At 49.8% G+C, this 27,797-nt stretch overlaps 1 protein-coding gene across 1 annotated transcript in view; it reads left to right on the plus strand.

Moving 5' to 3' along the window:
- Positions 1–1,711: 1,711 nt before the first annotated feature.
- The window catches only part of LIMK2 (LIM domain kinase 2), a 67,028-nt gene continuing 40,942 nt past the window's right edge, over positions 1,712–27,797 (plus strand). Inside the window, exons 1-2 of the mRNA XM_027863814.1 lie at positions 1,712–1,794; positions 13,528–13,627. Coding sequence (XP_027719615.1) covers positions 1,779–1,794; positions 13,528–13,627 — 116 coding nt within the window. The 5' untranslated portion in view covers positions 1,712–1,778. The remainder of the gene's footprint in view (positions 1,795–13,527; positions 13,628–27,797) is intronic.

Raw genomic sequence — 27,797 nt, forward strand, 5'->3', positions numbered from 1 at the left:
CACCTCCCCTCCCACGCTCGGCATCCAGCCAAGCTGGCCTTCTCTCTGGTAGACCCCACAGTACATACCCCATCTCCCATTGTGGCCTCATATCTGGTGTGCCTGCTTTCCTCATCTCCACCTCCTAAAATCCCTTCTTGTTATTATTCAGCCATGTCTGACTCTACATGACCCTGTGGATCCCACGGACTTTGTGGGGTTTTCTTGGCAGAGGTACTGGAGTGGTTTGTCATTTCCTTCTCCAGGGTGTCCCCATTTTACAGGTGAGGAACTGAGGCAGACAGGGTAAAGTGACTTGCCCAGGGTCACACGGCGTCTGAGGCTGGATTTGAATTCAGATCTTCCTGACTCCAGGCCCAGTGCTCTATCCACTGCACCCCCCAGCTGCTTCCTTCCAGCACAATCCATGGGCCAACTCTTATACCAGGCCTTTTCTGAACCTTCCGATTACTCTCAGTCTCTCTTTCTTGGTATTATTTTATATTTATTTCCTTTTAGTCATCCAGGTTCACAACCTCGGAATTACTCCTGCATCGTCACCTCCCCGTCACCCTCTCAGCTCTGGGCATTTTCTCTGGCCGTCCCTCCACTTCCTGGCTTTCCCGGCTTCCTTTACGTCTGGGCTAAAATCCCATCTACTGCAGGCAGCCTTTCCTGCTCCTCTCTGCTGAGGACATTAGTAGGTCCTATCTGTACCTGGTTGTTTTCCTGTTGTCTCCTTGTTAGACTGTAAGCCCCTCGAGGGCAGGGACTGTCTCTTGCCTCTTTTCCTATCCCCAGGGCTCAGCACACCGTCTGGCTCATAGTAGCTGCATAATAAGTGTGCATTGACTCACCAACTGAACTTTGTATCTGTTTTGTGTGTATGGGTATGGTGTGTATAGGTTAGAAAGGAAGCTTCTTGAGGGCAAGGACTTTGAACTTCACATTTGCATCCCTACTACCCAGCACATGGTAGCTGGCACACAGTAGGTGCTTAATGGTTGTTGACTGATTCGTGGATAGGACACCCTTCCTCTCCCCCCTCCCTAACTTCAGGGACCTCTAATGACTGGGAGGAAAGCTTGGTGCTTCCGAGGGAGGAAGGGCCGGATTTGGAGTCAGAGGACCTGGGTTCAAATGCTGGGTTTGCACTAGCTTGCATGTGACCCCGCTCTGCAAAGGGAGCAGGTTCCTGTGGGCGGGAGCATCCAGCACCTGGAGAAGGGAAGGCAGAAGACCCGGACTCAAGAGGGAGGGGCAGGCCGTGCGCTCTGTGTCATCTGGGACCAGGCCCTTTCCTTGCCTGGGCCTCAGTTTCCCCAACTGTAAAATGAGGGGGTTACTCAGATGCCTTCCAAGGTTCTTATTTGGGTCAGTCACTCAACGAGCACTGAGTAAGCGCACGGTGCGTGTCGGAGTCCCTAGTGGAGACTCTCCACTGCTTCGACCCGCGAGGCTAATGCCAATGGCTGGCAAGGAAGCGCGCCGCGCCGTCCGGGTGCTAGGGGGCGCTGGGCCGCAGGGGCGGACTCTGCACACCTCGGTAGGCGGGGCTCTTGTTGGCTCAGGGGGCGGGGCTTGCGCCGCGAGCGCGCGGACGGACGGAGGGGCGGGGCCGGCTCGGGGGCGGGGTCGCGGGGGGCGGGGCCGCGGCAGCCCCGGGCGGCGCCCGGAGCCAGGTGCGGTTTGGCCCTCCCGGGGCGCCGTAGGCGGGACGGTCGCGCCCTCCGCGCGCTCACTTGTCGCCTGAGGTAACGGCCGGGAGAGCTCGGGGAGCCGGCCCGCGGCGGGGAGCCATGGACGGGGTGTCCGGTGAGTGGAGCCCTGCCCCCTACCTCCTTCGTCCTCCCGGGGCCCCCGAGGGGGATGGGCACCGCGGAGGGGCGCTTAGCCCCGCGCCCGGAACGTAGTAGGCACCTAATCAGTGCGCGCTGCCCTGCCCTGCCGGAGATGGAGGGAGGAGGAGACCTGGGGGAGGGGCTGAGGAGGGGGATGGGGGGCTAAGGAGCCGGGGTGGATGAGGGCGGAGGGCGTGACAGGATGGGGCGCCTGGGAGGGGCTCCCACCTGCACCCCGGGAGGCCCCGGGCTGGAAGGAGCAGACTGGGGGAGGCCCCCCAGGGAGGGGCTTCGTCTGGGGGGAGGCTGGGGGTGACTGGGGGTGCGCGCTTTCTCGGGCGGGGGGCGTCTCTACGGGGGTGATGGGACGCTTTGGAGGGAGGAATAAGGGAGATTGGGGCTCCTGGGGGAAGACGGGGGGGGCCGTTAGCGCTCATCCCTGTGGGGAGGAAGGCTGGGGGAGGGGTTACGGACGCCCCCTCCCCGGGGCCTGTCCGGCGGTGGGGGAGGTTCTAGGACAGATCGGGGGGGACCCCCTCCGAAGGGGGGGCCGAGAAGTGAGGAGCGGGGGGGGGGTGGGGCACAGTTTGGGGCATAGGGAGCTCTGGACCCTTCCCTGGAGAGCACGGACGGGAGCCTGGGGAGGCCCGAGGACTGACCGGGCTGGCCGCCCCGGCCCGGGCTCACCCTGCTTCCTGCCCCCCGCAGCCCGCTCTCGGCGGGCGGTTCCGAACCGGCCGGACCGGGGCCGGGAGGGGGGGGGAGGGCGGCCCCCGAGGGTCCGCTGATGTGGGGGGGCAGCCTCGCCCACTCCTGCTTCCTGCCTGACCGGCCAGGACGGTCACTTCCTTCGCTAGAAGGAGCCGGCGGGCTCAGTCACTTCCTCAGTGCTGCTCCGGGCTGCGCTGCCAGGGCTGGGGGCCAGCCCGCTTTCCCATCCCTTCGCCCTTTCCCCGGTTCCCACGACCGCAGGACTCTGCCTTTGCCGCCTAGCCCCCCCCCCGCCCCCGCCCAAGTGTCTTTGGCCCCCGCCAGCCCCACTCCGAGCACTTGGGAAAGTGACCCCAAAGCTGTCAGAGGTCCTCTGGCATTGCAGTGATCGAACCTGTTTGTCCGGCCCAAAGAGCCTCTCCGAGCCCCGGGGAGGGGGCACGCCGCAGAATCTCATTTCTGAGGGGTGAGAAAGGAGAAGGAGCTCAGCAATCTGGCATGCTGCCTGAGAGTCAGACTTGGAAATGGGTCCAGCCTCTGGGCTCTCCTGCATCCAGCCTGTGCTCCAGCACAGCCTTGCTTCCTCTTGTGGGACAGAGCAAAGCCTATCATAAGTCAGTCAGCACCTGTGTTAGCGACGTGACCAAGGCCCAGTGCTTGCACTCCCAGGCTGCCTCCTGCACCCTCTCCTTCTAGAAAATGTTATATAATAAATGCATGCTGTTGATTTAGTGATTACTTTGTATTTCTTTACTCATGCCCATGTGATCTCTCACCAGTAGAATGGCAGGTGCATGAAGGCACAGATTGTTTCAGTGTTGTCTCTGTAAACCCACAGCCTGGCACATAGTAGGAGCCTTAGAAATGAATGTAGAACTGAATTGAATACACACATGACGAGCCAAATAATAGATTGACGTGTCCCAAGATAGCATGTGAGAAAGTGCCAAACAGTACTTGCAATTAATTGATAGAAGAGCAAGGTGGACAGGCGAATTTGGAATCTGAGGACTTTGGTTCACGTTCTGACTGATCTCTATGACCTTAGCCAAGCCCGTCGCCTTCTCTGGGTCTTCGTTCCTCCTCTGTGAAATGTTAGGGGCCTTCTTCCAGCTTCAGATCTCAGGATTGGAAGAGTTCAGAGGAACAAGAGGTCATGAGCCTGAGGAGGCAGAGGCTGAGCCAGGCCCGGCCAGGAAGGGGAGCGGCATGAGCAGGGCAGTGAGGCTGAGACAGAGAGACAGAGATCGGGCCGCTTTGGCAGGAGCAAAAGGTTCTTCTGTGGGAATAATGGAACAGTCACGTGATGGGGGCCTTGGTTGTATATCTTCGAAATGTAAATTTTCTCTTTTGAAGGAGGGGTTTGGAGGAGAGCCAGTCAAAGTTTTTGAGAAGAGTGCTGGGTTTTAGGAAGATGACCCTGGCTGGGGTCAGCAGAATGGTTTGAAAGCATTTGGACTCCTTGAAGCTGGTAAGACGTTGAGAAACTGTTCTAGCAGGCTAGGGGTGGCTCAGTGGCTAGAGCCCTGGGTTCGGATTCAGGAAGACCTGAGTTCAAATCCAGCCTCAGACATTCACTAGCTGTGTAAGTCTGGGCAAGTCACTTCACCCTGTTTGTTTTAATCCACTGGAGAAGAAAATGACAAGAAAACCCTATCTGGGGTCACGAGGAGTCAAACAGGACTTCACAACAACAACAGGGGAGAGCTAATGAGGGCCTGGACTCTGGTGGTGATGGTGAGATGGCAGTGGAGCCTGCCAGACGGGCACTTTGGCCCCTGATTTGCAATGGCAGGAGGTGAGGGGCTGCGTACTCCAAGAACATTTGGATATTTGGATACAGGACGGCACTCCATCAGGTTTGGCCAGGTCTATACCTGGTCCTTTTCACATTCTGGACTCACATTCTCCGCATCACTGATCACGAGGCTTCTTTCCTGCTTAGCTCCTGTTTGTCTAGTCTGGTGTTTGTTTCCTGCCTTCCTTCCGTTCAAGGAGGACTGTGTGCTTTACACTGGGAGGCTTTGCAGATATGTGAGGAGGGGAACCCACTCTGAAGAGAGCATCCCATCCTGCTCCTGGCCTTCGCCCCAAAATGTTCATCTTGGTTCAAGTCTCCCTCCCTCCGTGATCCCCTATTAGGCCGTATACAGATGTCTGCTGCTTATCTTTTGGGTTTTCAGTTAGTGAGGGGTAGGGAGAGCGACAGCTGGAGCCTGTTAGTCTCTTGGGGATATTTTTATATCTGCTGGAAGGGTTCTGGCTTGCTGAGTCCCTCTGCCCGGAAGCATCCCTCAGGAGAGGAAAGTCTTCACGCTGAAACACGGTTCATTTTGAGCTTTCCGAGTTCTCTTCTTTGAGACTCTGTGAACCAAAGCTGCTGAGAAATAGATTCCTGTGGGTCCATCTCCCACAGAGGGTAATGTGAACCACAGCCACGAGTGAGGAGACAGACAGAATAGTACCTGACTTCATTTGGTCCTCACAAGAGCCCCGTTGGGTCACTGACAAGGAAACAAGTTCAGAGAAGTTCATTAATAAGTCCAGGGTCACACAGCTAGCAAGTGTTAGAGGCAAACTCAGGTCTCTCCTGACTCTTCCCATCATACCAGGCTGCCTTGAAGGGCTGGAAATCAGAGCCTGGAGTAAGTAGCATGAGAAATCCACTTCAAGAGTTTGGCTTTTTTTTTTTTCCCTACAGTATGTTTGTTTGTAGAACTTAGTCTGCCCTCTTTGGGCTTTAGAGAGACATGATTATAGCTTCATTCCAATTCTCTAAATATAAATACAGCGCTTAGAGCTGGGTAGGCCCTTAGGACAGGGGATGTCAGAGCTGGGAGGAACTCTAAAGATCATTTAGTCCAACCCTGTTCATTTTTCTGAGGAGGCAACTGAGTCTCAGAAAGGCATACTCTCTTGCCTAAGGTGTCAGGGCCAGTGGATGGTAGAACTAGTGCTCAGTCCCAGGTCTTGTGGTTCCCTGTTCAGTTTTTTCCTACCACATCACTATGCCTATCCCAGTGCAGGTTTAGGAATATCCATCACTTTTAATCATTGGAGACTTCTCTTAATTAAATTTGGGATTTGGAAACGACTGAGATGTAAATAGGCATCAATAAAACTTATTATTTTAAAAAAATTTAAAATAGGGAAAATGAGAGAGCCGAGCAGCCGCTGGAGTGAAACTTTTCTGTGTCTTCAGTCAGTGAGGGAAAGATGAGAGGACCCCAGCTCATGTTCCCTTTAGTGATGTCTGGCAAGCCTTGGGAAGTGGCTTCGGGATAGAGAAGACGGTATGGGGAACACCTGTTAATCATTCCCCTCCCTCTGGTGGGTGTTCCACTGAAGTGGGATCTTTCTCCCCTCCCTTCGCTAGCTCCCTGCCCTTCCCCCTCCATTTCCTGGTTTGTCCCGGAGCTGGAGCCACGCACCTGACTCCCCAGCTCCCACGTGGCCCGGCACTTACTGTGCGTGTTGTACATGAGCTGAGCTGAGTTCAGTGTTTGTCCTCAACTCTTATTGTCCAAAGGAACTTGAGAAGCAGCAGCCATCTCACTCAAACCAACGGGAAGGAACGCTGCTCATCCAGCCTGACCAGGATCCGTGGTATTTTGGCACCTCAGGGCCTGGGATTTTCTGTCCCACTTGAAGCTATGGGCTGAGGAGAGCAAGCTTTCAGTAACCTAGTTACTGAGCCTAACTCTTAAACACGAAAGGGAAAGATAAACAAATTGGTCCCATTTCACCTGAAATGTCAACAATATAAAAGGGAGAATCTGTTTTTAAACAATCAGATCAGTCCTCTTCCTTCTCGACCTTCTCGCAGCTTTTGTGCCTCCTGGGTGCTCCCTTCTCCTCTGCCTTCATGGCATGGTCTCTTCTGGCTCTCCTCTGACTACAGTTGCTCCATCTGCTTTGCTGGATCCTCCCCTTCTGCTTGCCCCTTCACATGGGTGTCCCCCAAGACTGTTCAGGGGCCTCTTCCTTTCCCTCCCTCTGCCTCCTCTCTTGGTGACCTCACAGACTCCCACGTCTGCATTGAGGACCACACATCTGGAGCTGGAAAGGGCCATCCAGCCTGATCTCTTTATTTTACAGGGGAGGAAGCTGAGGGCCAGAGAGGCCATGTGACCTGTTGGGCAAAGTTGCTGAAGTCACAGAGGCAGGATTTGAACCCAAGCCCACTGCCTCTACATCTAGGACTCTTTCCACTGCCTCAGGCTGTCTCTGATTCAGCCTAAATTGCCTGCTAGACTTGTGGGCCATTCGTCAAGGACAAACTCAGAAGGTCAAAATGGAGCCTATTATCCTCCTCCTCCAAACGAGTCGGGGGGGGGGGGGGTGGAGGGCACAGCCGTGCTTCTAGTTACTGCAGTCTTACATCCTCTAAGCTGTCCTTGATCTTCCCTTTCCCTTACTGCCTGTATTCAGTCAGGTGTATTCAGTCAGGTGGCACGTCTTCTTGCTGCTGCCTTCACATCTCTTCAGAACATGTCCTTCTCTGTCCTCACCTTGACCTTCCCCTAGCTCAGGCCCTCATAGCCTCTTCCCTGGGCCATGGTGGTAGCTTGGTCTCTCTACTTCAAGGCTTTTCCCTCTCCAATCCAAGCTTCATGCCACTGCCCAGACACTCTTCTCAAAGCACAGGCTTTACTGTGTCGGTCACTCTCTTGCTCAGAAATCCCCAGTGACTCTTACTGCTTTACGATTAAGCTCCAAAGTCCACAGCCTGGCTTTTAGAGCCCTCCGCACTAAAGCCCCATTTTACATCACGCCTATGCAGGCACGCTTTTCCAGCCAACCAGCCTGCCCACTTGCTGCCCTGTAAACTTGACATCAGCAAGCATGTATTAAATACCTGTGATGTGCCATTTATGATGCAAGATGGTGGAACACAAAGACAAAAATCAAATGGTCCTTGTACTCAAGAAGTTTACATTCTAGTGGAGACGTAGGTGAGCAAATGCAGGGCACATCTGGAGAGAGTTAATGCTGATGGGGTGTCCCGGGAAAGTACGTGGTACTTTAAGTGAGTCTCAGGGATCCTGGGAGCCAGAGGTGATGGTCACGAGGAACCATAAGGAAGCAGGAGAATGTCTTGTATGTAAAACATAACTGGAAGGATGGTTTGATTGGGATGGAGAATGTGTGAAGAGGTCTGGGAAGAGAGCTGGGAGCCAGACTTTAAAGGGCTTCAAAGGCCAGGGGATTTTGAACTTTATCCTAGAAGCAAGAGGGAGCCATTGGAGGTTTGTGAGTAAGGGGATGGCATGGCCAGATCTACATCTTTAGAAACCAGTTTGGGAGATGGTTAGTAGTAAGTGGATTAGAGAAAGAAGAGACCAGTAGCAGGAATTGTTGAGGGCCTAAAGTAGGCCCAGTGCTGTGTGAGGAGAGAGGAGAGATGCCGTGTGGGTAGAATCAACAGGGCCAGGCAGCTGATTAGATAGAGAATTGAGGCAGAAGGAAGAGTCAAGGTTCCTCACCCCTCACAAGAATGACTTCAAGGTTGGGAACTTGGCCGCCTGGAGGATGGTGGTGCTATCAAGAGAAGTGGGGTGGAAATGGATGGGATACCCATCAACTGGGCAGTGGCTGAACAAGGTGTGGTATGTGATTGTGATGGAACACTACTGGGCTATGAGAAATGCTGAGCTCCATGATCTTAGAAAAACATCAAAAGACTTGCATGAAATAATGAAGAGTGAAATGAGCAGAACCAAGAGAATGCTATATACAGTAATAGCAATATTGTTCTAAAAACAACTGTGAATGAGTAGTCATTTTGAGTGTTATAAATACTCAAATCAACTATAAAAGACCTATGAAGGAAGATGCTGTCTACCTCCAGAGAAAGAACTGATGAATAGAAATATGCAGACTGTAGTTTTGTGTGTGTGTGTGTGTGGGTGTGAGTGTGTGTGACAGAGAGAGAGATGCAGGGTGGAAAGGGAGGGAGAAAAAAATAAAAATAAGTGTATGGCAGAGAACAAAAGAAAAATCAGAAGCAAGCACAGAAAAGCAGGGTAGTTTTGAAAAACGATGTATAGAGTTTGTTACATAGTTTTTCAAAAAAAGTAAACAGTGTGAAATGGAGATTCATGGTTTCATATTGAGTCCTTTTTGTGTTGTGCTGTGTACATGGAAATGCTTTTCTTTTTTCTTTTTGTATTTAAGTTCAAAATGGGTAAAAGGAAAAAAAGAGAAATGGAGGGGGGAAGCTTGGAAGAAGGATAGGATTTGGGGCCAAAGTGCTGGTGAGTTTCCTGGAGGTGTGTAAGCAGAGGCAGGGTGTTGGGAATGCTGTGGAGGGATTTCATACTTCAGGGTGAGACTTTGGAGGTCTCTTCCGACTCTAAAGATTCAGGGTGTTTATAAATTTGCAAGAATAAAGGGTGGATATAGGAAGTGGCCAAGCATGTGGAAGCGGGCTGAGGGGTTAAATCATGTTCTTTTGCTTTAGCCTTTTCTAATTTAGTCAAAAATGATTGTAACTCAAACCCATTTTTATGGCTTCAACTGCTGTGTCTAGCCCAAGGTCTCCCCAATCTCTACTTGAAACCTCTTTCTCACTCAAGTTCCGGGCTAGTGTCACAGGAATTTCAGAAGTCAGATGTTGGAAAAGTCCTCAGCAGCCAGTGAGGCTGGGTCGAGCATGAAATGGTGGTCCAACCTCTGCTCAAGTGTCTCCAAGGAGGGGGAGCTCATTACCTCTCTAGGTCGTCCAGCTTTTAGGTCATTCCTAATTGCTCTGGAAACATTTGGTTACCTCCTCTACTTTGCTACTTACCATCATCTCAGATTCCCTTCTTTTTTCAACAAGCCATTTTGGCTTCAGGGCTTTTCTGTCCATAGCACCATCTCCCCAGCGTCACTTAGGCTCCAAACCTTGGGGTTATCTTTAACCAGTGCCTGATCACCAAACCAGTAGACAATTCAGATTACATTCTTTTGTTCACCAAAAGTTTATCAAATACTTTTGAAGCACCGGGGTAGATATGCAAAGACAAATAATGGTTCCATGTTCAAGTCCCAGGCACTTGGCTTCTCAGGGCTTCCATATCAGACTGACTATTGTACCTCCCTGCCTCCCATCCTGGCTCCAAGGTCTCCATGGCCCAATCCAGGAGGATCACCTCTGGCTCCCAAAACTGAGAACAGACAACACAGACCAAAAACAAGTATCCTCCAGACCCATTTCTCAGAGCCCGGGGTAAAAGAGTGGGATGAGGGAAGGATTTTCCTTTCCCCTCCCCAGGGTTCTTCATTGTGGGTGATCTGGGATCTTCACCCCCTGCATACAGCCTATGAGAGAAAAGCAGAGAGAGCCCACATCAGAAGATGAAGGGAGCCATTCAAAGGAAGTTGCCCCCACCTACGTGGTACATGATGCAAAGGGCTCCATGTTAGGAGAACTGGGCATGTCCAGAAAAGCCTGGCTTAGAAACCAATTTTTTCCCCTTTTGTGTTGGTAATACTGGGGAGATAGATATTAAAAGCCTGATTTTAAAACTACTCTACCAGAAGACTCTCCTTCCTTCTTCCTCCCTCTCCTGCCTACCATTAGTGTCTTAAAGATGCCAACACCAAGTGTGACGATAAAGTATTGTGACTCTTCTCTTGGTTGTGGTAACACTTTTTGTCTTCCTCGTTGACTCTCAAAGACCACATCCTAAAGGTTAGAGGGGTGTCACCTGGGTCAGGCGTGAGTGTGCCCACACTGATGGAACCAAAGGTCCTTGAAGTCCTGGGTCTGAAGTGTCCTTGGGAGGAGAGGAGCTTTGTTACTTGGTTACCAGCTGGTGGAAAGGAGGCTAGACGGGGGAGGGGGAGTGTTCCTGGAGGAGATAAATAAGAGTTCATCAGGTAAAGATGGGGAAAGGAAGTCCTTCCAGGCCTAGGAAATAGCCCGGGCCAGCAGGAGTAGGGAACCTGTGGCATTCTAGATCCTTAAGTGCAGCCTTCTGACGGAATCCAGTTTTTACAGAACAAATCCTGAGGCCATATGTGGCCTTCTAGATCCTTAAGTGCCTCAAGATTTGTTCTGTAAAATTTGGATTCCATCAAAAGGCTGCACTTAACCTAGAAGGCCACGTGTCTCAAGGCCATAGGTTCCCCACCCCTGGCCCAGGGAAAGGTGCCCTAATGTGAATGTATAGAGGTAACTGGTTGCCCAGTTCTCCTGGAATGTGGCCTGGTAAGCCTTCTCTTGCCCATGGTACACGTGACCAGGCTCTTCAACCAGTGGCCCCTACGTAGCATTTTTTTTTTTAAGGCAATTGGGGTTAAGTGACTTGCCCAGGGTCACACAGCTGTCCAGTGTTTGGTCTCAGGCCGTATTTGAACTCAGGTCCTCCTGACTTCAGGGCCGGTGCTCTATCCACTGTGCCACCTAGCTGCCCCAGTTTTCTCCTTCTTAATGTACTGATCATGTGATATGACACATTTTGATCATCTGAGCTTCGGTCTTGGCCTCGATCTAGTTTGTGACCTCCAGGAGTGTCAAAGCTATGTCTTACCTAAACCGTCTCCCAGCACCTCGTACCATGCTGTGCTTAGCACTGTGGTGGTTAATCAATGAAGGTTTGTTGATTGGACAAGTGTAGGAGAAGTAGATGCAAGCAATTAGGTTAAGTCTGCACTGGCAGCAGGAAGGTCTGTACTGAGAACCAAGAAATCAGAGAAGACCTGCTCTTGGAGGCTGGGTTTGTGTTGCCTTTGAAAAGGTAGGTGGGGATTCTGTGGGGACCGAGTGGGGGAAAAGTGAAGGCATGGTGCATGCTGGGAACATGCAGGGCACAGGGGGATGGGGTGGGGGCTGTAGGGACTGGCTCTGATATACTTCCTGCTAGCAAATCTCTGTCCTCAGAAGCAGAGGGGCTCTTCAAGCTCAGAGGAAGGTTATTCAGAACTGAGTTTGGTGATCCAGATCGATAAGATTGATTTAGGTCAGAAGTGAGGCGGGAGCCTAATCTTTGTACAGGGCTCATCATGTCTGGAGGGGACAATTCCATAGGGGAACAAGAACGGTTGGATTCCAACATCAATGGAATAGACCCGCGTTGAGGAACCTTCGGCCTCCAGGTCACATGTGGCCCTCTAGGTCCTCAAGTGTGGCCTTTTGACTGAGTCCGAGTTTTCCAGAACAAATCCTTTTTTTAAGGGGATTTGTTCTGTCAAGTGTGGCTGTTCCTGTAGCAGGTGGAGCTCTAGCTTTTTGATCCAATGTGCTCACTCTCTTCCAATAACCAAAATTTAATTTTCTTAAGGTCAGGGCCAAACCATTTTTAATAGCAGTGCATTTAGCCCTTAGTACACACCCTTGCACACAGTAGGCAATTAATGTGTTCACTGAATTAAGCCACCTTGGAAATCATCTATCCAGGAGGGTGAATCCAAGCTAGCCCTCTGAGCAACTCTGGGCAAAGCCCTTCCCTCCTTGGGGCTGACTCAGTTTCATCCCCAGAAAAATTGAGCTATGAGTCCCCTGTCTTGCCCTACCTCCATCTCAGGGCAGTAGGGAGAGTCTGACAAAGAGGATGGGGGTATGTATACAGCCTTTATAGATTCCGGGGAATATAAGCTACTCATTTAATCTCCTCCAGAAGGACATTTTCCCATTCCAAGCCTCACTCCATCCGAAACCTGAGTTACCTGAGAAAATGTTGTCCTCCCAGCTCTGACTTCTCATGGGGTACCTGAGTGCACGTAACTGGATTCCCCCAGGGTTAGGGGGAAAAGAGGCTAGATGCCGTCTATACCAACAAGTCCAAAAGATTAACAACTTACTCTTATCCTGGAATAAGTGGATCATGGGCTCACCTTGGGCAAAGGCACCGACAGCCCCAGATTCCAAACCTGGTTACACCCTGACCCACCCTGACAGCCTGGTTGTATGTCTCAAAGGGCTTTTAAAACCTGCAACCCGGAGCAACCCCTTCCTGGTTCTGGGCTGGGTTTACAGGAAAGGAAATTTCAACTGTGAATATATGTGGAGGGAAGTCTTGGCCCTTTTTATTAAGGGAATTTGTTCTGTGAAATTCGGATTCAGTCAAAAGGCTGCACTTGAGGACCTAGAGGGCCACATGTGGCCTGGAGGCCACAGGTTCCTCACCTCTGGAATAGACGCATAGAATCCAAAGGCCTTTGTGATTTTCTTTTGGTGTAGAAATTCAGATCTGTCAGCTGACTGCAAATCAGTCTCCTCATTGTTGTAGAGTTGAATGGCAGAGGTGAGCTAGCTTAAGCTGGCCTGGCATCCAGTTCCTGCCCCTTCTGGTCCCTTGCAGTATTTCTGATGAGATTTTGCAAATGTGCCCCTCCTTGGAGCTTGGGTTTTTCCCTTCACCCTAAGCATGTGTCACTTTAAGGAGAGCTGAAGAGCTGTCCAGGGGCTGCATGTACTGAGCTCATTGCCATCCAGGGAGCTGAATTGGTATTTCAGAGCCCTCCTCTGGCTTCTTTGTCCTAGCTTGTCTAGGAGCAAGGAGGGATACTGTGAGCAATTCCTTCCCCTCAGCTGCTGCCCCCAGTTGCTCTAAAGCATCCCTGAAATGCTGGGCTGTTCATTGTCTATTCATCCACCCTGCTGGTCTAACAACATTCAGGAGCTATCCCTGCCAATATGGCCCTGGCTTTCAGTCTGGACCTCAAACAAAGCTCTTTCTCCCAGACACAGTTAGTTTACAAGGAAGGCTCTCAGTCGTCAAACAGATGCCCTGTTCTGGTGAAGCAGGGCACTGCCTACAGGGTCTGAACCTTTGCTCAAGCACTTTGGAGTCGACAGAGCACTTGGCTCACAGCAGCCCAGTGAGAGAGCCAAAGTCATCTTATTCCCAATTTACAGATGAAGAAACTGAGATTTAGAAAGACAGAGTGGCCTGCGTGATGTCACAGTCAAAGCCAACCCTTGAATGTCTCCTGGCCTCCAGGTTGGTGTTCTCTCTGGGACACCATCCTGCCTCTCATCTAAAAGAGTCGCCTTTCTCTGTTGCAGGGGAAGACACCTGGAAATGTCGAGGATGTGGCGACTATGTCCCCCCTGCCCAGAGACTGTACAGGACAGTGAGTGAAGTCTGGCACACTTCTTGTTTCCGGTGAGTGACCCATTGGCCACCTGGGGACTTCCCAGGGCTGGGAATATTCTGCTGTGGAAACATGGATGAAAGGATGAAGGTGCTCTTTCTCATTATATGCATTACCTTCTGTGGTGGTCAGAGCTTGTCAGAACAAATCATATATTCCCAAATATTTTTATCTAATAATAACAGTAACAATCATAATCATAGGGATGACATTTATATAGCACCTACTATGTGCCAGGTACTATGCTGATCACTTTACAAATATTATCTCATCCGATCCTCACAACCGTCCTAGGAGGTAATTATCCCTGTCTCACAGATGAGGAAACTGAGGTTAAGTGATTTGCCCAGGATCACACAGCTAGTAAGTGTCTAAGGCAGGATATGAACTCAGGTCTTCCTGACTCTGGCCCAGCACTGTATCCACTTCACCCCTAGGAGAGATCAGGTTAAAATGACCATCATGGTCTACTCTGAGTGATGAAAAGTCCCCAAAGGCCACTCTGCAGCTTGAAAACTAGATAGGGAAGAGAGAGGGGCTGCCCCTACCCCTCATCCCCCGGTTTTGCCTCGGGGACTGAGTGAGTTGTATTTAAGTTTGGGATCTTTTTTTTTTTTTTTAAAGCTACCACTGAAGATTTCAAACTTATGTGTTGGAAACCACAAAGGCAGCCCTCATATAGATGCTTGGGAGGGGTCTGCCTTATAGGGCCCCCTTTCCCAGTGAGCATGAATTTCTGAGCACAGGGTAGAACCTGCCAGTGAGGCTGAAGGCCAGAGAGCCTTCAGCAGCATGCTTTTCAGAGGGCTTGCCTCCCCAAGGGCCACCGGGGCCTCTGAAAAGAGGAGAGTGGGAGAGGAGCCAGGCTTCCTCCAAGCTCCCAGGCTAATCCTCACCACTGCCAGGTCAGTGCTGTCCTTTTGCTCCATTTCCTGGCATTCTGGCTATTTGACCACATTAGTGCCACTTGGCTTGGTGTTTTAGTTTTTTGTTTTTTCTGCTGCTGGTGCTTTCCCACTTCTCAGTGCTTCCACATTGCTATGGGTAAGCTGGATGGCACAGAAAAATGGCCTGGCATCTGTCCAAGAATGGAGAACTAGGAGGCCATCAGACCCACCCCCTTTTTTAAGTCCTGAAAGTATGTGTTTGGAGTAGGAGAAGTAGCTTTTACTGGAGTGAAGATGGGCCCATCTCACTCCAACTTCTGAGACTGTAGTGTGCCAGACCCTGGCAGAGACATGAAGCACAGGTTCTCCCTGGCACCTTCAGGAGTAGTCCTCATCCCCGATCAACTCACTTCAGGAAACGTTTAAGAGCACCTCCAGCCCTAGGGCAGATTGGGGAGACAGAATTAGAGAGTGACCTCATCAGTCCCCATGAGTCTGTCTTTTCTCCACAGATTTCAGAGATCTCTCTATCCATCCCCTTTCTTTTTTAGGCCGCTAGGGAGCACCATAGTATACAGAGTGCCCACCAGGCCAGAGTCAGGAAGACCCCAGTTCACATCCCGCCCCAGACAATTACAGGCTGGGTGTCCCTGGGCAAGTCACTTAACCCCTGTCCGCCTCAGAGTCCTCATCTGTATAGGAATAACACCACCTTCCTTCCAGGGTTGTTGTGAGGATCGATGTGATGATACTTATAAAGGACTTACCACAGTGCCTGGCACGGAGGAGGGGCCACAAAAATGCTCACATATCCAAAAATGCCCTCATTTTCTGTCCTCCCAAACCCTCTCCTTTTCTAGATTTCCCTACCTCTGCCCCCCCCCCCCCCAGCTATAGTCCAGGTTTGTATCTTTGGCCATCATCCTCCACTCTTGCCTGTCCTTCATCCTGTGGAGCCAGGCAGCCGCCAAAACTCATGGTTTCTGCCTCCACAGCATCTTCCTATCTGACCTCTCCACTTATAGGGCCATCCTTTAGTTCAGCTCCTCATGACCTCTTGCCTAGATTATTGTGGCAGCCTCCTGGTTGGTCTCCCTGGTGTGTAGGGTATGTTCAGGGAAGACTAGTACCTCTGGTGTAAGGGTTGCTTTCTGCTTTTGGTATCTACCTGTCACCTTACCCTCACCTGTGGCTCCAAGAAGCTGTAACACGCACAGTGGCCTTACTCCAGTAAACCGTTTCAACAAACGGACTAAACCAGGTTGAGGGTAGCTGAGAGGTGTCAAACCCTTCAGTGAGTTAGAGGGGTGTCTACCCCAAGCATGTCAAGACTTTCTCCAGCAGAATGGGTGGATGAGAATAGTTTGTTCCAACAGCCATGAGGGCAGCTGGCGCAGGTGCTGTGGTGGACTTAGAGTTTGGTTAGACACCGAGGACGCCAGCATCATCCACTGAATCCTGAGCTATCACCAATTGTCTCGACTTTGGATTGCCACTGGACCGTGATGACTCTGGAAGAGAGAGTGAGGCCGCAGCTTCCAGCAACTCTGCCTCACTTAAGTCCAATTTATGTGCAAATCAATGGACATCTTCCATACTATTTTATCATTTTTACTGACCTCAAAGTCCTGTGGCAGCAGGCTTCTGACAAAGCAGCAGATATGGATGCCCTGGGAGCTGTAGTCACAACCCTGCACACAGGCGGCCCAGCCTATAGTCTCACTGGGCTGAAGCTGCAGTGGGATTTGGCAGCCTTTTGGGGTTCTAAGCAGCCTTTTTTTTTTTTTAAGTAAATAGTATTTCATTTTTTCCAATTACATGTAAAGACAATTTTCAACATTCATTTTTTGTAAGATTTTGAGTTCCTAATTTTTCTCCCTCCCCTCTCCCCAAGACAGCAGACAATCTGATATGTTATACATGTGCAATCATGTAAAACGTATTTCCACATTAGTCGTGTTGTGAAAGAAAAAACAGAACAAAAGGAAAAAACTGCAAACAAAAAAAGTGAAACTAGTATGCTTCGGTCTGCATTCAGACTCCATAGTTCTTTCTTTAGAGGTGGATAGCATTTTCCAGCATGAGTCCTTCGGAATTGTCTTGGATTGCTGTATTGCTGAGAAGAGCTAAGTCTGTCATAGCTGGTCATCACACATTGTTGCTGTTATTGTGTACAGTTTTCTTCTGGTTCTGCTCACTTCACTCAGCATCAGTTCATGTAAGTCTTTCCAGGTTCTTCTGAAGTCTGCCTGCTCATCATTGCTTACAGAATAATAGTATTCCACTACATTCATATACCACAACTTGTTCAGCCATTCCCCAGTTGGTGGGCATCCCCTCAATTTCCAATTCTTTGCCACCACAAAGAGATGCTATAAATATTTTTGTACGTGTGGGTCGTTTCCCCTTTTCTTTGATCTCTTTGGGGTACAGACCTAGGAGTGGGATTGCTCTGTCAAACGGTATGCACAGTGCGCTTGCCTTTGAGCATGCTGTGATCCATGAGCAGAGCCATTCCAAATGCTAATGTGGACTATTTGGGTCCAACCTGTGGTAAAGCTGATCAGCCAAAGTTGGACACACTGTACCTTGACTCCAACATAGTGATGTCATTTTGGTCCTCTTCAAAAACAAAGGACAGCAACCACAGTTGGTCTCCCTGCCTCATGCTCTGCTCCAGTCTATCTACCACGGTGTTCCCCAAGTATTTTCCTTAGGGCAGATCTGACTGTGGGACTCCCCAACTACATCAGCAGCAGTGCCTTCCCATTGCGCCTAGGAGCCATGTGCACAACATGGGCCCCATCTATCTTTGCAGCCTTTTCGGCTCCTACTCACTCCCCTTCTTCTCACGCTCGAGGACGTAGCTAAGCTGGCCTTTTTTCTGTTCTTTACACATGGCACTTCATCTCCCTTCTGTCCCAGTGTCTGCACCGCCTCCCTCCTTACCTCCACCTGGTTGAGTCCCAGCTCAAACACTGTCTTCAACATAAAACTTTTTCTGATTCCCTCAACTTTTATGGCTCCTCCCACCAAACTGCCTTTTATTTAACTACTCTACCTTCTCTCTGTCTCTTCTCTCTGTCTCTCCCTCTCCGCCTCTTCCTGTCCCTCCCTCTTACCCTTTCTCCTTCCTTTTGTTCCCTTCCTCTCCCTCCTTTTCTCTTGTCTTTCCTTCTCTCTTTCTCTCTTTCCCTTCTCCCCTCTCTGTCTCTCCCGCTGTATCTCTCTTCCTTTGTCTATCTTTCTCTCTCTCCCCATACATATATGCACATATATATGCATAGACATAAATACAAATATAGACATATATTTGCATTTATTCACCTTTTTCTTGCTGTATTTGCTTATATATTTCCTTGTCTCCTCCATTAGAATATAAGTTCCCTGGGAGTATGGCTAGCACATAGTAGGCTTGTCGATCAGTCGATCTAGTACCTGTCTTGTGGTTGGATGATTTAACACACACATAATAACAATAATATAAGTCAGTCCATTAAGAGGTGCCACTTATCTACTGTTCTAGAATAGAACAGGTCAAGGTGGAAAGGATTTTTCCTGCCTTTGGAGGGGATGTAAGTGAAAAGGATTTGGGCAAAATGCCCAAAGATAAGTCCTTGGTTGAGTAATGTACAACCTTTCTTGTCACCTACTAACTCAGACGCAAAAATGGAGTCACTAAGTTATTTGCTAAACCTATTATCTTGGTAGAAAAATTAAAACTGACATCCAGAAACCCAGAAAGACTTGGCCTTATCTTAAAACATGTCTCGGCATTTCCTGTTCTTGCCAGAACCAGTGGAGAGGGGAGGTATTCAGTGTGCTGGGAGGCATGGTGATAATTGCTCAGAACACTCAGCTCTGCTTCATCTTCCCACTTGAGCTTTTCAAGATAGGGATGGGTCTGAATGACATCTCTTGGCCTGTTCTCTGTGCCTTCAACATGCCATGTGCTCTCCTCCCTCCGCGCCTTTGCTCATGTTCTTCCCTAGGCCTGGGATGCCTGCTCATCCTCTTAATGACCCAGGCAAAATGCTACTCTTTTCGTGGAAGCTCTCCTGATTGATTCTCTTCTTCCACCATGGCCCTGAGACGTACCAATAGGACTTTGTTTCAGTTTGGCATCCTGGAAGGCATGCTTGCCTTGACAGCAGGAGCAACACTGAGCATCATTGGAATGTCTCCTTCCTCCAGCACCAGCTGGCTGTAGGCCATAGGCTCTTAGGCTCCTCGTTCCCTTCACCTTCCTAAATCTGGTCCCCAGCTTTCAAATGAAGGTAATGAGTAGGACATGTCGCAGCTCCCTCCTAGAGCTGCAGAGTGCTCAGGAAAGCTCCCAATGCTGCCATGAGGTCAGCACATCTCAGAGGGAAGCCGCCCTGGGACAAAGGGGCCGTCTCGGCCCCTTCTCTTCAGGCTAACTGCTCAATGACAATATTGGGGATGGTGGGGAGGACAGAGGATCAGATAATCGGAGGGTTATTATGATTGTTCCTGTACTGTCCATGAGGACAGGGACAGTGCCCCACAGCACTGCCTTCCCTTGGGGTCCAGCACTGGGCTTTGCCCAGGGCGCATGCTCCATCAGTGTTTGTTTGACGAAATGAATTAAACCCAGAGATTCTTGTTTCCTAGGACTGCAGAGACACTGCAGAGGGCCGGGGCTTGTCAAGTTCTCTGATGCAGTTGGACATCTCTGGAAACTTCTGTCATTTTCTTACTGAGTTAGGGGGTGTAGAACTCTCTCTGTCCCCTTTGGGCCTCATTGTGGCCTCTATCAGGTGACGAAACTAAGGGCTTGAGATGGGAAGTGATGGGGCCACAGGACCAGAAAGGGCGCTGTCATAGCTCAGCCACACTTCACGCAGTCATACATCCCAACTCCTTTGCTGTTGCCATCAAGCCCATTCAGCTTTGCAGAAGTAACAGGTGCCCAGAATTCTCCGACTTTCTAAATAGTTATTTATTTAAAGGTTTGCTGCCCTCCCCCATTTGTGCTGGGGAAGATCCAAAGTTTAAAAAAAGGCATTACCCCTACCCTTCAGGAGTTTATGGCCTGTTGGGAGGGTAAGACACCAATTCAGGGCATTATAATATAGAGTAAACCATAAGCACATTAGTTGGGGGTAGAACAGCCTTCTGGAGGGGGAGGTGGGGACAGGTTGTAAAATAAGGCCCATTTTCTAGGGCCTTGACCTAGTGCTTGGGACCCAATGCATGAGGCATTGGAGAATCCTGGTTTCTGAAATACAGCAGTGTTTGCCCGGACACCCTGCTGAATGCTAACTAAAAGGTCAGGCCCCCCTGCCTTTCAGTCTGTCTTCCTTTGCCTCAGACTCTGATTCAATCACAAGTTTAGGTAGAAATTTGTAATTTGCCTTTGTGATGGACCCTCCCCCTTCTCCCCAACCCCCAGACTCTAGTCATCCATAAGGTCTTGGACAGATTGGAGGGAAGTATGCCCAAGACAACCTGGGAAGAGAGTGTGTATGTGTGTGTGTCTGGGGGAGTGATCTAGGACCTGCCCAGGGCAGAGAGACCCCAGCTAGCTTTGCTGGAGGCCAGGCGGTCCATGTGGGGAGCCCGTGTACTGTGGCCCCATAGGGCACCATAGGGCAGCCGGTGCTTAGCCGGCTGGGGCCTGCAGCTCCCCTACCCCATCCCCACGCCCCTTTGTTGTCCTAGTTGTAGGGTGGGGCTGGAAATTGCTGAGTTTTTAATCCGATAAAACTCCTCCCCTGCTTTGTCTACAGACATGTCTGCAATCCTGCCTCTTAGAATGTGCTACCAAAGGCTCAGCCGCTTTGGCCAATGGGGAGCAGTTTGTGCTTGTTTAGGAGTGTGTCACCAGCATCCCTCTTGATTGTGAACGGGCATTTCAGCCCCTTCCCATCATTGCCCCAAGGCGGTTTGGTGCCTCCTCCAGGTCTTGTGGTGGCCTGTGCACAGTTTCCTGCGTGTCCTGAGCCTATAGGCCACCCTTGGGCAGCCTGTCATCCTGATTGGCCATCCTCCCTTTCCTTTCAAGCTTCTCAAACAGGGGCTCGTCCTCTCCCTGGGAGGGGCCGGGAAGCCCCTGGGCTTGAGGTCTGGGTCTGCTGATGGGATGGCCCAATCCAAGGCCCGCTTTTGCTCTGACATGAGGACCCGTGGGTTTTCAGAAGGAAAATCCACTACTTTAAAGGTCTTAGAAACTGCTCATTTCACTAGGTCTCATTTCTCTAGAGAACAGTCCCAGATGCATCGGGCTCTTTCTTGTGAGAAGGGATCTCCTCAAGGCATTTTATTAGACAGCAAACTATCCCCCTCATCGTGTGATCCTGGAAGCCGAGTGACCAGCATGAAGACCCTCCTGAGTAATGAGCCCGAAAGAGGTGGAAGGCCTACGGATTGTAGTGTATCAGGCTGTGATCCGGACGTCTTGTACCCTCCCTTCCGTGGCTGTGGAACCAGCTTTCAGGGCCCAGAGAACTAGGCCTAGGTGGCCTGCTGCTGCTGATGGTGGTGGGGGCGGCAGAATTCCTCTGCTGTGATGTTGCCTTGGGAGAGATTCTTCTGCATGCTGAGCATGCCATCTCTGGCTTTGGGGAAGCTCTAGGGTACAGTGGAGAGGGCCTCGATCCTGGCTATGAGACCCGGCTCATTGTCTACCAGGACCTCGTTTCCTCCTCTCTAAAATGAAGGGTTGAAGGAGATGGTTTGTGAGGCCTCTTCCCACTTTCAATAGTTTGTGATGAGCACAGACTCAGAATCAGAGAGCTCGAAGGAACCTGGGTGACCTTGCTCATGTCCTGGACCTCCCTGGCTCTGGCAGGTTGAGGAGGGAAGGGAGGGACCCTAGCTCAGAATCACAGCCTTCCGTAATTGAAGAAAACACGCAGTTTCAGCTGGGGCTTAGTGAAAATAAAGGTTCCCATTTTTCCAGACAGACAGACGCCTGAAATCTGGTACTTGAGGTTAGAAGCTCTTCTGGATAGAGTGTGAATCTCTTTTAGACTAGCACATGCCCCCAGCTTCTTTTAGGGGATTCCCAGTGTCGGAGGACTTAGTACTTCCCAAGGCTCTTAGGGTTAGAGCCAGGCAGAGCCCTTCTGAGAGCAAAGCCCTGGTTCCTGGGCCTTCCCCCATCTGAGCTGAATGCTTCCAGCTTACAGTCAGAGCCCTGTCAAGAGCAACACTTCTCGGGACTCCGTGAAGCAGCTCTGCCCCCTGCTGTCGCCAGGCTGTCCTCGCCCACCATTGAAGGTGTGGCTTCCTGTGTTGTTGCTGTGGATCCCACAGGATCTCTCAGAAGACAGGTGCTCAGCAGGTCGCTAGAGCAGACTGATGCTAGAGCGATGGGGGCACAGTCTTGTTCACCATCCACCGATTGCTGTAGGATAAACAGATGCTTTCATGTAGTCCCAGTGCTCAGCTGATCACGTAAGAGTCCCCCACCCCCAGGAGCAGCACTGTTCAAAAGCAGTCGTTAAGTCTGTTGCTATTGGCAACATAGGAGAGGGGGAAAAAAAGACATTTAAAATAGCACCTACTATGTGCTGGGCATTGTGCTAAATGCTTTACAACTGTCATCTGATTTGATCCTCACTACAACCCTGGGAGGTAGGTGCTATTATCCCTATTTTACAGATGAGGAAACTGAGGCAGACAGATGAAGTGACTTGGCCAGGGCCACAGCTAGGAAGTATCTGAGGCAGGGTTCAAACTCATGTCTTCTTGACTGCCAGCTTAGCACTCTATCTGCTGTGCCACCTAGCTGTCTTCTTGATATTCCGCGTTGCCAAGCACTGCTAGTCATAAGAGTTATGCCCCTAAAGTTGTCTGTGGCCTTGTCCAGACAAGGTGAAAGGTCAACAGAATGATGGACATTTCCACGAAGGAGGCTTCCTGATAGTAATAAATGGGCTAAGAGTGTGAATTAGGCTCATAGATTTAGGTCTAGAAAGGGACCTTCCCCTAGTCAGGTCAAGTCAGCAAGTGTTTATTAAGGGCCTACTGTGTGCTAAGCACTGGGGGTGCAAAGAAAGACAAAAACCAGTCCCTGCCCTCAAGGAGCTCGTAGTCTAATGGGGAAGACAACATGCAAACAACCAGGAACCCACAAGCTGTTTACAGGATGACTTGAGGATGGTTCCAGAGGAAAGGTGTGAACATTCAGGAGAACTGGGAACAGAAGACTTTACCTGACACTTAAGGAAGCCAGGTGGTGAGATGAAGAGGCCTGGGGGACAGGCTGGGGGACAGCCATGGAGAACGCCCTGAGTTGGGAGATGAAGAGCCCTGTTCGAAGAACAGGAAGGAGGCCGTATCACTGGATCAGCAAACTGAGGCAGGCAGAGGCCAAGTGACTTGCTCAGGGTCACACAGCTGTCTGAGGTGGGCTTGGAACTAAAGATCTTCCCGACTCCAAGCTCAGAACACTAAATACCCCTTGCTGATGTTGCCCCAGGATGGGAGAATTTGCTGCAGTCATGTATCTCTTTCTGCCTAACATATATTTGAGGAGGCTCCCAGGCAGCTCTGTTGTGATAACCATCCCTTTAGCTAAGTTCACTGCTCACACACACTAATGTCTCCTAAAGAGCCTGCTGAAAAAACTGGGTAATGTCTTTCTGCCCAGATCTTTGTCTGTTGTTTCTTTCCAGCTGAAATGACCTTGTTATTTTCACTTCAAAATGACCTGAAGGCTCTTTTCTTCTGAGCTCAAGTTAAACTTGATTTCAGTTACCAAAACTTTTCCATTTCCTTCATTGGAGTCTTGGGAAAGGGAGAGGATGGCCTACTTTGTAACCGAACACTTGGGAATCGGTGATTTCATCAGCATGGCCACTCCCTCCCTGCGCCCAATGCAAACCATGCCTCCTCCACGTCTTCCTGAGTTGGTAAGACCAAAGAAAATTCATTACCTGCCAGCCAGCCCTTTGGTGAGCCTCTCCCTTTCCAAGTGGCTCTTCAAATGTCAGACACACAGCCAGGTATTGGGTCTGTGCTCAAAGCTTTTATAAGTTGGCAAGATTCATCCGAGCCTTGTGTTTCACTGGCATTGCCTCATAGAAGTGAGAGTCACCTCCACAGTGCAGTGAGGCAAATGCTGGAGGTCCTGAGCCTTTATCCAGAAATTAAGGAGCGTTGACTGTGTGAACTTTTAAAGCATGTACTTATTATGTTCAGACTCTCTGCTTGAAGACCACCAGTGATGGAGAGAGCTCACTGCCTGCCAAGGTTGGGCTGTCCTCTTTGGGGCAGCTTTTAGGAAAGTATTCCCATTTTAGATCCAGAATATGCTTCTTTGCCCACTTCTATCCATTCTTCCTAGTTCTACCTCCTAAAAAACAAATCTAATACTTCTTCCAAACGAACATCCTTCAGGTACTACTAGACACCTATCATGGCCTGCCTAAGTCTTGTCTTTCCCAGACTAAATATCTCATCTCCTGCTAGTTAATCCTTTCTGATTCTGAGATTCTCTGAGTTTATTTTTATTTTATCATTTTTATTTTGGTCTCCCATTGTCAAATAACCTTTTTCTATGGCATTCCTAGACTTGAGGAATCCTGTCAAAAAGTGGACCTCTGTTTTCTCATACACAAAGTGAGAATAATGTCTCACAAGGTTATTGAGAGGGGAAAATACCCAGGAAAGTATCATAGAAATGTGAGTTATTAAACCATCCTACCCTCTTCTTTCTCTTATCCCTAGAAGAGCTCAGAATTTTAGATCACCTTCCTTCTAACAGGTCTGTTAGGGAAGTAGTATAAGGATAACTACCTCCATTTTACAGAAAAGGAAACCAAGGCTAAGCCTCCTTAAGGGGTTCACCCAGGGTCTCATGGCTAGTAAGCATAAAAGAAAGCTGCACCTCCCATCCCCAGGCCTGCTGACTCCAGAATGGGGTCACCTCCCTCTACTGAATCAAGAAAACCACCTCATAGCATTCATTCCTCACCCTTATCTTAGAACGTGCTTGCCTTACTTCAAAATAGGGGTCTGGGGATTTAGGGAAGTTTTCCTTAAAGAGACAGGCCAGTCATTCTTTGATTCCTGGGGAGAATCCAGAACAGATCATTCCAAAGATGGTTAGTGAATATCTAGAAAGAAAAGCAGTGATTCCAGAGTCAGCAGGGTTTCATCAAAAACAGGTCACGTTCCATCCAGTGCGTCTTAAACTATGGGGTCGAGATCCACAGTTTAAGAAGTGCTGCAGGGATCACAAGTGGAAAAAGCTTAAGAAGCCCTGCCATAGACTAACCTCATTCCCTTTTTGGACAAGATTACTAAACTGGTAGATGAGAATAATGTTGTAGACATAGGGTGCCTTTATTTGAAAAAAGCACTTGACTGAGGAGTTCGTGCTGTTCTTGTGGAGAAGGTGATGGTATGAGAAGATGAATTCAGGACTGGTGGGGTGAGAATAGCAGGTTGTAATGGTTGTCATCGTCATGGGGAGGTCACGCAGGCAGAAGGAGGTCTCTAATGGAGATCCTCAGGGATCTGTGCTTGGCCCACTATTGTTTAACAGTTTTATCATTGGCTTGGGTAAAGGGTAAATGACATGCTTATCAAATTTATAGATGTCACAAAGCTGGGAGAGATAGCTAACACACTGGATGATAGTCAGGTTCCAAAAAGATTTTGATAGGCTAGCATGGGATTGAATCTAACAAGATAAAATTCAGTAGAAATAAATGTAAAATCCTACACTTGGGTTCAAAAAATCAATTTCATAAGTACAAGATGGGGATGGTGAAGTTAAATGGCACTGAGGGGTTATAGTAGCCTATAAGCTCAGTAGGAGTCAGTAGTAACAGCCCAAAAAGCTAATGTGGTCTTGGTTTTCAGTAAGAGAGACAGAGCTTCCCGGAATAGAGAGGTTAGATCCCATCGCATGCAGCTCTTGTGGTCGGTTCTGGGGCCCACAGGTTAAGAATGACATTGATTAGCTGGAGAGTGTCCAGAGCAGGGCAGCTGAGATGGTAAAGGGCCTTGAGCCCCCTGTCCTAGGAGGAAAGAACAGGACCTAGTTAGCCTGGAGAAGAGAGGACTAGGGGAGGCAGTGAGCATGGCAGTTACCTGGTGTTTGGAGAATGATCATGTGAAAGGGAGCTAGACTGGGGGACCCGGGGATGGAAGGGATGGAAGGGATAGAAGGAGCAAAGAGTCAAATTTAGGTTTCTATGATAGCGAAGACTTCCTGACAGCTAGAGATATCAAAAAGCAGAGTGGCGGCTTTGCTGTCATTGGAGTTCTTCAGGCAGGAGGCAGAACATACCTGAGAACTGGTGAGTTCTAGCAGGGATCCCTTCATGGATGCATCGGGCTGGATGGCCTCTGAGAACCCTTTAAACTCTCAAATTCTTTAATTAAAGCAGCAGCCATTTATTACAACTTGTTTTAACTCTCACACAAAGGAAGGTTTTTAAGGCCTAGCAAGACATCTGGGGGACAGAGGCAAAGATTGTTGCTAGATGTGATGTCATTCAGGCCACATCAGGAGGAGGACAGAGGCACCAGTGGTCCTGGGAGAGTCCTCTGTCCCTGACACATCAGGTTTTCATCAAGTGGCATCACTCCTTCTGATTGACAACTGTAATTGGAGTTGTTCATTCTCTGCCTATCTGCTGCCTACAAACTTTCCCAGGTCTCTTCCGTCTTTAAAAAACCCTTAGTAGACCTTACTGTCCCCTCAGCTATTGTTCTCTGTCTCCCCTCTGTTTCTCAGACAAACCTGTTGAAAAAGCTGCTCGCTCTCATTTTTGACACTTCTCTCTTCCACACTATCAGTAGTATGGTTTCTGACCCCATCACACCACTGAATTGCCAAATCAAATGGCCTTTTCTTAATCTTTATCCTCTTGACATTCATAACATCTGACATCCTAACTCTGGTGACTCCACTGCCTCCTTTGCTGCACCATCATCCCCACCCTTCTTACTGACCCGTAGGTGTCCCTTGCAGGGCTCTGCTCTGGGCCCCCTTTTCTCGCCTGATAATCTCATCAGCTTCCAAGGGTCCAGTTCTCATCTCTATGTAGTTAGCTCCCAGCTCCCTATTCCCAGCCCCGCGCCAGTCCCACATCATCAGCCGCCATCCTGTCAACATCTCATACTCAGCCGCTACAGAGCAGAGCTCCTGATCCTTTCCCCTAGCCTTGCCCTCTGCCAAGCTTCCCCATTGCTGTCAAGAACACTCAGGGGTGCAGGCTTGGTGTCATCCTTCTCACCCTCACTTGTCAGATCTTGGATCTGTCTCCACAGCGTCCTTCAGATCCATCCCGCTTCTCCTCTCACACAGCCATCACCCTAGTCGAGGCCCTTATCGCCTCTGCCTTGGACTGTTGCAATAGCCTGATTGGCCTTTATGCCTCCTTCCAGTTCATCCTCCACACGGGCAACAAAGTGATTTTCCTACAGCTCAGCTCTGCCAGTGTCAGCCCTCCTACTCAGTAATCCTGTGGTCAGTGTTACCTTTAAGATCACATGTAAACTCCCTTGTTTGGCCTTTAAAGAGCCTCCCAGCCCAGCCCCTTCTAACCTGCCTGGTCCAGCCACACTGGCTGGCCGGCCAGCCCCCTTTCTCATATGACCCTTCACCTTTCCATGGCTTTGCATCAGTTGTTCTGACCTGCATAGAATACTCTTACTTCTTACCTCCACTTCTTTGAATGAATGAAAAAGCACTCGTTAAGCACCTACTGTTGGGGTAGGCACTGTGCTAAGTGCTGAGGATTTAAAAAAAGGGGAAATAAAAAACCCAGCCCCTGCCCTCCAGGAGCTCTCAGTCTAACGGGGAAAACAACATGCGAACACTATAAGTAAGCTGTCTACTGGATGAACTGAAGATAAGCTTAGTGAGAAAGCATAAAGGTCAGTGAGGATGAGGGAGCCTTCTTACAGAAGGTGGGACTTTAGCTGAGACTTGAAGCCAGGAGGTGAGATAAAGAGGGAGAGATGGGGAGCGGGGGAGGGACGTGGACCGAGCCAGTGAAAAGGCCCAGAGTTTGGAGATAGGAGTGTCTTGTGCAGGGAACAGCCAGGAGGCCGGTGTCTTTGTCTCGTGGAACAGGTAGAGAAGAGGGAGGTGTGAGAAGGCTGGAAAGGTGGGAAGGGGCCATGTTATGAAGGGCTTTAAAAGCCAGAGGATTTGATACCTGATCCTGGAGGTAGTAGGAGGCCACCAGAGTTGATTGACTCAGGGAAGTGACACAGCCAGACCAGGCTTTTTAGGAAGTCAGATAAGTGGAGGGTAGACCTGAGGCCGGGAGGCCCGCCAGGAGGTGCTTATCAGGTACGGTAC

The sequence above is a fragment of the Vombatus ursinus genome, unplaced genomic scaffold, assembly GCF_900497805.2.
Source record: "Vombatus ursinus unplaced genomic scaffold, bare-nosed wombat genome assembly UNPS02001287.1, whole genome shotgun sequence".
Lineage (NCBI taxonomy): Eukaryota > Metazoa > Chordata > Mammalia > Diprotodontia > Vombatidae > Vombatus > Vombatus ursinus.